Consider the following 10,981-nt stretch of genomic DNA (forward strand, 5'->3'; position numbering starts at 1 on the left):
CTAGGTGCCCTCGATGGGTTACTCACCAAGAAACAACGCGAGAAGAAACGTTCTTGCTTGACAAAAGGACACGGAATGAAATTACTTCTCAGCACACCTCAATTGAGACGCTTGCAGCGTTCGCGAAAACAGCAAAAAATCGGAGGTTTCATATTCAGCATCCCAGCCATCCTGGCAGCATTGGGGGCCGTTGGAAGTTTGGCCGGTGGTAGCGCCGCCATCGCGAAAACCGTCATCGACTCGAAGAAGAACAAGGCGGAATTGGAAGAACAGAAACGTCACAACCTGGCTATGGAGAAGAAGGGGAAAGGTATAACCAAAAAACAAAAAAGCAACCTCGATGCTTTGAAGAAATATAAAAAAAAGAAGAAGCCCTGTCCAACTTCGATATTGAATCTCTGATCGAACTGTTGGGAATAAAAAACTTCAGGGGTGTTTTCATGTCCGATTCTCTACCCTCTGCTGTGAAGAAAAAAGAGTATGGCGTGGTCAACCTGGACAGTTACAAAAATCCTGGTACACATTGGATATGCTACCTCAAAATTGACGATGACAATGCATTTGTTTTCGATTCGTTTGGTGGCACACCACCTGCCAGGTTGGTGAAGTATCTCAGTGTTGCCAACCTCTACTACAATGACAAACGCATCCAGGGTTTCACTGATGTTAACTGCGGCCATCTTTGCCTTTCCGTTCTCGCATACATGTCTAAAATAAATAACCCGTCGGTGGAACATTTTCAGAAAGCATTGTGGAATCTTAAACACGATGGGCGTGTTCCATCTCACGAGCGAATCTTCAATCTTGAAACTCACGCTGCACGACGACATCGTCTATCCTAAATCCGTAGCTCTGCGTGCATTCTACAGCATGTACCTCATACCTAACGTCACGCAGCACAACAACAAAATTAGCGTCGGAAGCGAACACATCGTCGTCACGCCAGGTCAATACAATCTTTCCACTTTGCAAGCTCAGTTACCCAAAGGCACGTACCTTTCTCAAAATTCGGTCACGCACAGAGTGGAAATCGTATCGGCGACGGAGACCGTGGACCTGGGCACCATGGGAGAACTTTTAGGTTTCGAGAACGACACCAAACTCGAAGCTGGCATCAAACATACGGCAACCAACATTCCTAAATTTCTAGCCATAGAAACTCTAAACGTTCACTGCAACGTGGCGGAAGGCATGATCACGAAATCCTCGGACGGATTGTTAGGAAGTCACAAGCAGACGGGAATCATAGCCACTTTCAAACCCAGTTCCGAGTTCATGGAACCGATCATCTACACACCCTCTTCGCCGATCTATTTTCCAGTATGTCGCAACCGCATAGACGACATAGAGTTGGTAGTGACGAACGAGAAAGAAGAGGTGGTGGATTTCGCAGGTGCAACGACCACTGCCATCGTGGAGATCAACATATAGTAAATAACACGCATAGTGAAAATGGAACAAATCGAAAGTTACGAATTGCAATCTTTCCCTCCGAACCGTCGCACGTTCGCTAATCTCAACGAAGCGAACAGGGAGATCGAATACGACGTGGACGTAGGGGACGGGTTCGTTCATCCTCACAGAGCGGACCTCTACCTTCAATTCGACGTAGTGAAAAAGGAAAGCGGAGACGCATTTCCACCCAATGCAAATTTGAAACTCGTGGACAACTTCGTGCCTCACCTGTTCTCGCAGGTGGAGGTGAGGAAACACAACACCGTCATCGACAGAATCGATTATCCAGGCATCACGTCGACGGCAGTGGGAACATTGAAATTATCCAAAACAGACGCGGCATACTATCAAGCGGGAGGATTCGAAGCGGGAACAAAAATATCGACGAGAAGTCACACGGTGCTTTTTCCCATGCGTCTGCTGCCGGGATTCTTCTCCGACTACAAAGAGATCATGTGGAAGGGGGGATTGCGCGTCACGTTTCGAAGAGCGGCCAACGACAACGGCGCACTGATGCGATACACCAACTTGAACGCCGACGGCACGCCGATAGCCAACACATTACCCGAAGCAGCCAAGTGCGTCATCCGAAGCATGGAATTGAGAATGCCGATCGTGGAATACGAGACGAACTACGACCTCAAGTACAAAGCGGAGATCTTGAAGAGTCCGCAGGTGCCGATTCACTTTCACGGTTACCAGTGCGTACAGAAGTTGGCGTCGGGAAGTCACATGGAATTCGACGTGACGACTCAGTTCAACAACATACAGTTCGACATGCCAGATTTCGTCGTAGTGCTCTTTCAAACCGGTCGCGATAACAACCAGGAAAAAGATTCCAGCAAGTTCGACGACTGCAAGATCAAGAACATTTATCTCAAGAATGGTAGGAACGAAGTGTTCCCGCGCGAGAATTACAACCTCGACATGACCAAAGACGATTACCTCAAACTTTACGAAGCTTACACGGCTTACAAGCGCGTGACCGAGGGAAACGTGGACATGTACTACACGCCCAGCGAATTCAAAATCCGCAGGCCGATGTTCGTCATCAACACGACGAAGAGGAGGCAGGTGGTGGTCAACGATCGCACCAACATCAAAATCGTCTGCGAGTTCCACGACGCGCTGCCCGATGATACCGTGTGTAGCGTTATCCTGATTGCAGAGAAGTCTTTCGCGTACGACGTGAAGAACGAGAGGGTTACAGAGCAGTTTTAACAGGTTTAACATCTTTTTCTTGCACAAATAATAAGAGACGCCAGCACGTGCACGTGTGTGTGTGTGGCACATCGTTCCCGAGAGAGGTTTACAAAAGTCACGATATACAAACATTAGTGTCCCCGGGACTTGGAAGATTACGATAAAGTGCATTCGTACTTCAAAAATGAGAAAATGCATTATTTACTCATCACGCTGTGTCAGCGCAACGAATAAATACGCGAAACATAATCTACCGATAGGCGCGCGCGCGCGTGTGTGGCACATCGTTCCCGAGAGAGGTTTACAAAAGCCGTGTCCGGATTGGCAAGCGCTCCATCCCGTTCTCCCCCGTTGCTCTCGCGTGCACTCGAAGTCGCGTCCAAGTCGTCCGAATCTGCATGTCCCCTTGTAGTACGGCTGTCACTTTTCCCGCCAGGTGTCAGCCCGAACTTCACCCACCGCGCTCTGGGGCGCAAACAAACATGACAATGATTTCCACCTAACTACTCACATTAAAAATATAACACGCTATTTCATTATTTATGTTTTCTGCATTCAGTATTATCGAAAAAATATTAAAATATAACTGAGTTTTACATCCTCTAATCAGTAAATATTGTCTGTACAAAGTGAAAGTTAGAATATGGCTGCCAAGCGCAGCGTCACAGCAAGTTCAAGCATGCATCTGTCGCGCCTCCCTCCGACTCCACGTCTACCGCAAATTCGGACAACAGAGATTGGCTGAGTCCCGGATGGAACGGTGTAGGTGACATCTGCTGCTGATTCGGACGCAACCCTGGCCACTTCTATTAGTCAGTGTTGCCAACTCCCATTTGTAGGTTAGCTTCGCCTGTAAAATATCACATGATGAAATATTCTTCAGGTAAGTTGACAACATTGAACCGCAATTGATGTTACCAGTGTTGTCAACTTCTATTTGTAGGTTAGCTTCGCCTGTAAAATATCACATGGTGAAATATTCTTCAGGTGAGTTGGCAACATTGAACCGCAATTGATGTTACCAGTGTTGTCAACTTCTATTTGTAGGTTAGCTTCGCCTGTAAAATATCACATGGTGAAATATTCTTGAGGTGAGTTGGCAACACTGGCAACATCAATTGATGGCACTCAACCCGTGCACCTCCACTAGTCAGTGTTGCCAACTCCCATTCGTAGGTTAGCTTCGTCTGTAAAATAACATGTGGCGAAATATTCTTAAGGTGAGTTGGCAACACTAATCGCCAATTGATGGCGCTCAACTGAGCTGATTACACTAATCAGTGTTGCTAACTCCCATTCGTAGGTTAGCTTCGCTTGTAAAATATCACATGGTGAAATATTCTTAGGGTGAGTTGGCAACACTGAACGCCAATTGATGTTGGTGAACCCGGCTACCTCCACTAATCAGTGTTGCCAACTCCCATTTGTAGGTTAGCTTCGCTTGTAAAATATCACATGGTGAAATATTCTTGGGGTGAGTTGGCCACACTGCGAGAAAAGCCTCAAGCAGTGTTGCCAGCTCCTTGCTTGAGGTTAGGTTAGACCCAAAAACAAAAACCTTGGTGATTTTTTCGAGTAAGAGGTTGGCAACACTGCGAGCGCCACCGAGCGCCATTTTCGGTTTGTGAACCGGCTTGATTGTACTACTGATTTCCTATACGATATTAAGGAAGTAAATTTGTCGCAATCATTAGCGATTAACAGCGACTCGATGCGACTCCGTTTGTTGATCTGGCAACGCCGCGCTCCATTTAACCCATACTCACTTTTAAGGTTGAGACGCTCTGTAGACGGAAAGCGGTGTTCGAGTTCAGAAGATTCAGCAAATGCTTGTCTGCTGCTTTAAACTGTCATTTGATTAGTCAGCACGCACCACGTGACCATACACCAAACATACACCAGTCCGAAAGATTGTGCAGACACCAAATACACTACTTGACTCGAAATCAACGAACTAGACGACACGGTCTTGCTCCGTGCAACCATCTAGACGCTTCGGTGCAAGAAGAGTCAAAGCGAGTCAAAAAATGCAGCCAACTAGACGGGGCTAGCATGACCACGGATAGTGTAAATAATTTAAGACATTGAAAAGTATCATATTAGAAATGTAATAAGTTATTATGAAATATTATGATAACAGCCAGCAATTAATTTACCTGAATGCTTTGAGAGTATAATGTTCAAGGATTTTCTTCTTTTAAGCGCTGGGACTTTATTTGTAAATTCGACGCCAAGGGTTCCGGGTTCGAATCCTGCTCGGGCTTGGCTGTTTGTGAATGTCCATTCATCAATTTCATCACTCATCCCCATCTCCGCAAATTAGCCAGGAGGCACAAAACGCAAAGTAAAATAAACTAAATCAATAACAACAATAATTTATTTGTAAATAATACATAATAATAAGGCAATTTATTGAGTGGGCTCGAACCTCACAGGCCCATACAAGTTGATGCCTCTATTAATACAGAGTGTTCAGAAAGTTACTGTACACTGTCTGAATATTTGAAACATTGTAACAGTATTATACATGAAAGAACTTGCTCATATTAAAGTGGAGTTTTTGTGCATCTCATAGGCGTGCGCAGACTTCTGATTAGGGGTGTGGCAGAAACCTTGATGAAGATGCAGCGGGCATCTCACTGCTTTATTGTATTAATGGGTATGAAACAGGGATGTGTATAGTGTGTGCCAGGACCCACCGAAAATCTGCTTATACATGTATTATACAGGGTGTACACAAAGTATCTGACACATTTCAACTATGAATAAATTAGGAACTAATAAATGTACAAATAAACTGGTGGCAACGATAGATAAATAAACTCAAAATGTTTTATGTCCTGTATCAGTACACTTCTATGTGTGCTTTATTTGTCGCACTTTAGCCTAAAAACAAAGTCTGCCACATATCCCCAGAGAATAACAATCCAATGGGGTTATGCCAGGTGACCTTGGGGGCCAAGGAATCGGACCACCAAATCCATGTTCCCGGAAAACGTTCGTTCAAAACACGACGAACAATGTTGACAAACCTTACAAAAGTGATAGCCACCGTGGATGTCGGCATGCTGATCCGAACGTGGGTAGAAAGTGATTATAGTCTTGGCATTCTCCGTGTGCCAAAAGGAGCAAATATTTACGTATTAAGTGTACTGATACAGAGCATAAAACTTTATGAGTTTATCTATCTATCGTTGCCACCAATTTATTTGTACCTTCATTACTTTCTAATTTATTTACAATTTAAATGTGTCAGACACTTTGTGAACACCCTGTATATATACAGATAGATAGTATAAGGTAGCAACTTAGAGGCTGCATAAGTGACGAATAAAGCATGTGTCAGTGCTATAAACAAGAAATTTGCCAGAGAAGAAAGCTGGATAGTTCAATCCATCGGCTTGAAAATACTTCATATTCTTCAAGAGTATAATATCGTTTAATAACGGCGATAATATTCCTCTACACTAAATTTCTCGGTGAAAGTATATGGGCAATGAACGTCCGGATGGGGATGTGTAAGTATGGCCTTCACACATATAATTGCGATGCAGTAACGTGATAATTTCAGTCAAGTGATGATTTTTGAGAAGGCAACAATATTCCTTGTTTACCCCTCTCGAAAATATACCCGGTTTGCCTCTCCCTGGGGAAAAAATCTGCGGACGTCCATGATTAGTGGGGGTCAATTCCCCCCCCCCTCGCTTTTCACCTCCGTGCTCACGCATATGGTGTATATTCACAGCCTTAGACCCACATAATTGAATTTTCAAATACTTGGCTTTGTTCTTGATGTTGATTGGATAGTGTTAAAATTATAAGTGCATTATCATATTGCTAGTTCACACTGTTATAAATTAATTTAAAGTTTTCAATATTATACTTTTAAACTTTTACATTTCAAAATCAATGAAGTACTGCAAATGGATATATTGAATTTCTCAAACGTGACTTTTTTTTTTTTTTGTATTATTCTAATCTTGAATATAGTTTTTATCGCAATATAAAGATTTTGATGATGATTTTTTATTCAAGGAATAACTATTGTGATGATTATTGATTAAGTATTTTGTAGTCTGTAATGCACATAATTTTTCATCATTACAATGCTAATACGGATTACTATATTGTATTTAGATGAAAGATTCTTTACTTCATAATTTCTTGCGCCATCTATGATTCGATATAATAAACTCATATGTCCGTTAACATTTTAATCAATTTTATATGTTCACGTTTACAGGTAGATTCAGGTTCCTTGGTGCAGTACCATCCGGTGCGTCACCATACGGGGTTGGTGACGTCGACGCTCGGTCTGAGGTTCAACGCCAGGCCGCACCACTTCCTGCAGGGGAACATGAAGGTTCGCTGCGTCGCTAGGATATCCTTCGACTTCTGGAAGGGAAGCACAGAAAGCGTCATGGGCAGCCACAACGAGCCTCTCCTGGGCAACAGAGAAGCATTGTTGCAAAGTAATGTGCTATTTCTCATCCTTTGTAGTTGAAACGATTCAGTATAATAAAGGGTGTCTCATATTAGCCCAGAAAATGAAGAATTTTTGTCGGAACAAATTAGGGGAAAGCTGAATTTTGGTGTATTGTTAGACCATAATAACAGGTGCATTTTGTAAAACGTCCCCAACCCTCCCCCCCCCCTCCAAACGACTCCATGAACATTCAATATGCAGTGTTGCAGGAAACCATACATAACACTGAAACCATACGGGGGCATTCTGTTTTAATTTCAGTGTCCACAGTACTCTACAAATTTGGTCCTATTCATGTTTTAAATATTCCCAATGGGTTTTGAGTAATTTTAAGACAAACTGTAAAAAATGGGTATCTTTATATTTCCCTTTTTTTTGGCACTGTATTTTCGTAAGGATGATAATATAGTACAACTTCTCGGAACGGACACCTCCGAATAGAGGACACCTCTAAATTACGGACATTTTTAAATTACACGTCAGAAATACATGGGTTTAATGCAGTGATGTGCCGTAGACTATAAGTTTACGTCTACTTGCGTTGTCTACACGTAATCTACGCGTAGATTACATTGGTTTTTAGTTTACATAGACTACGTAGACAATCTAAAGTGCATTAAAATTAATTTTCACGGGTTTCATGAAAGGAAAGTGACATTTTCAACTATATTGGTTCCTAACGAAATCAAAATAACCCTATTTACAACAAAATTTATCGTCTATTCTATTATCAACTATGGATGAAGATAAATAGTATGCAAAAAACAACAACAGATGGCAGTCGTGAGCCAAGAGTGGTCTTTTCCCCATAAAACACTAGAATATTTTCTATTAGGTTTCTTCCTAGGTGGGAAATTGTTCGAATTTGGAAGGAAGAGTATGAAAAGTTATCCTTATACATCAGCAACTGATACGCAGTATAATTTTCTTTTAATTTCACGGCGCCCTTTGCTAAGTTATCACCTTTCGCCATGTTGTTTACATAGATTACGTAATATACGTGTATAAAATAGTCTACGTGTAGAATGTAGACTATCGCTGTTTACACGTAGATGCACAATACTGGTTTAATGGCAATATTACTTCTCAATAACGAACATTCTTAATAACGGACGCGGACACTGAAAACTACCTCCCCAACGCAAATAAAACTTCTTAATAACGGACAGCCTGAAGGAAAATGGTTGCAATTCCTGGAATTCGCCACAACAATGGCCAGTATTTCGAACTAGCGCGCATTGTTTCATGTTACACCGAACGTATTTCTTTTTAAAAGTGCAGACAGGAGACAGTATTCTATGTGAACTTGAGACACATATTGAAAAAACAATTGTAAAGAACTTTTAAGAATCAGAAAAATGTAGATGATTATTTTGAACAATCTGGATCTGGCCAGAAATAGTTAGAGCTTATTCAAAATGAAAGAGCATTTTGAATTCAGTAATTTAACAAAGGATTACACTACGTGTACTGTATTTTCTTTTGTTAAATTTGTAATGTATGTAGTACAGTATTTTGTTCCTTGAATGTAGGAAAGAAAAACATTATGTTCGTACAGTACGTACTGTAATATGCTTATCCTATTGTGTAACATCCTACACTTTTTTCTGTGCGCTACCCCACTCTCGCTGCGTCACGCAAAAATTGAGTTACTTAGCGTACTGAATGCACACATTTTGATTTTTTTTTGTTTATATGTGCTATATTTAAACAATATTTTAAATATTTTGTAACATTTCAAAGTAGCCCATGACCTGTAGATAGATAAAATATGCAAATTTAATTGTCTTATTTTGAAAATACTAAAATGGTTTGTTTGCAAATACATTTGCATTATTTACCTCAGAAAAATATCATTCTTGTCAGCCATTCTCAAATTATTGAATTCTACACATGATTGTTTCAAGTACTTTTTCGTAGCCTAGTTACACTCCGTGTCGGGAATCTGTGGAGCAGTGCCACGCGCAACGGTAAAAAAGGGGTGAAAGCGAGTGGACGGAACAAAGGAGTGCGCGCTGCTGCAAACAGCTGGTGTCTGCAGCCGCATTTCCCCTCCATGCATTCACGCACGCATTGGTCGAACCCTCTCGAATAATAATGTGCAGAGGACTTGTTTTAGTTTGCTTGCTTACCCCCCCCCCTCATGATTGCACAGCCTTTACTGTTATTTCTGTAACTAAATTCGTGGATGCAACATTAAAATGCTCTAATTTTGAAATTAGTTTTAGATGCGTGTTCATATTTTCCAAAATCCATCAAATTATTAACGTTTCTTGTTTTATTTTTCAGTAAGAGCTGATTCAACTCACCCAAGCGCCTCCATTGTCGTGACAGCAGTGCTGACGTCACTGGTATCTGTAACGACCTGTAGCAGAACATCTTGGATGCTGACGTGACAAATGCCGGTGAAAAGTCTTTGAAAAGTGAAAATATAACGGTACAACACGAGCGTGTGGACGCGCCTTGCAACAATGCATACTTGTGTTAACAATGGCCTACGTACTATGATGAATGTAGATATCAATTGCAGTGTGGGTTAGTGAACACCGTGCTCAATCATAATGTGAAACTCGTGTGAATCATAGATGTCTCTGGTGGCATTTGGGAAGTGTTTTAAGTGATCTGAAACGTTAGCGTTAAAATCATATGAGACTTAAGCAGGCAATCATTTTGGTCTTTCTAAGTAGTGTTTATTCATTTTAAACCACAAGTGTCCATAAAATTACAGTTTTTTTATGTATTACGTATGTATTTTACTTCCATTTACATTTACAGGTGGTTTCTTACTGAACGGAAGTTTCTCTACTGGTACGTTTAGTCAACTCTTTCGCCGCTAGGAGCGCTGTGGTTGATGTTAAAATTAAGAGGACGTCATTTGTCACCTCGCGATTTTTGTAAAAGATTTAAACACTTGATGCCTATACTTAGGCACATGCTGCCTACGCCTGCTGACAAAATTTCGACCTGCTAGTGTTGCCAGCTAAGGAAAGATGCCACTAAAATATCACTTTTCCACTAAACCAATCGCCTGATCAAATACTGCACATGATCCATATTGGTCGCAAATGACAGATTAGCATAGCATAAGTCGTCAGACGTCTAATTATGAACTTTCGATAATTTTTTACACATGTTTCTCATTCAAAAGTGGCATTCTGGGAACATGTGAACGCTCACTTCCACAATTATTTAATTTATAAAATTTTTGGGTGGAAAACTGATAATGTTAAGCATTCAACAGTTTCAAGATTTATAATGCATAAAATCCTATGTAAATATATTTTACGACTTTCATGTTACAAGCTATTAAAGTTTTGATTGTGCGACTTTTGAAACACTCTGTATTGGCTCTCTTTAATCGGACTTCTCAGCTTTCTTTTAGGTTAGTCGGAACATCTCCCTTTAACTCATGTTACTGTATGTTCGCGTAGTAAAATTATAACTCAAGTGTATGCTTGAAATTTACCATATTATAATTGCGTCACACAGTTGGTTTCACAGGTAACTAGTAGCAGATGGAAAGTTAAAATAACAAAACTTTAACGCGTCAGTTTTTTTCTTGGGTAAGTGCACTACAATTTACATCTTTTAAAAATCTCTCCTGGAAGCGAATTGGGATAAACCAAGTCTCAAGACTTAGTCTGAAGGGTATATTTGGAGGAAGAAAGTCACAACCGAGGGAAGGGGAACGTTGGACTATAGCTATAGGATGACGCATATTGTATCTACCAATATCATTTGGCAACCCTGTCGGAATGCAGGTGCGCATGCGCAGAAGTTTCACATTCTCAGGCAGCTGCAAGTTTGGCAATTAGTCTCCCATGGAACGTTGGCCCC

The 10,981-nt window shown here is 41.3% G+C and overlaps 1 protein-coding gene across 1 annotated transcript in view; it reads left to right on the forward strand.

Annotated features, from left to right (window-relative positions):
- The window catches only part of LOC146005526 (cell adhesion molecule 2-like), a 181,600-nt gene extending 171,734 nt beyond the window's left edge, over nucleotides 1-9,866 (forward strand). The window contains exons 5-6 of the mRNA XM_083144772.1: nucleotides 6,902-7,130; nucleotides 9,434-9,866. Of these exons, the coding sequence (XP_083000898.1) occupies nucleotides 6,902-7,130; nucleotides 9,434-9,540 (336 nt within the window). The 3' untranslated portion in view covers nucleotides 9,541-9,866. The remainder of the gene's footprint in view (nucleotides 1-6,901; nucleotides 7,131-9,433) is intronic.
- The last annotated feature ends 1,115 nt before the right edge of the window (nucleotides 9,867-10,981 follow it).

The sequence above is a fragment of the Lepisma saccharinum genome, chromosome 23 (genome assembly GCF_977018435.1).
Source record: "Lepisma saccharinum chromosome 23, izLepSacc3.1, whole genome shotgun sequence".
In the NCBI taxonomy this organism is placed as follows: domain Eukaryota; kingdom Metazoa; phylum Arthropoda; class Insecta; order Zygentoma; family Lepismatidae; genus Lepisma; species Lepisma saccharinum.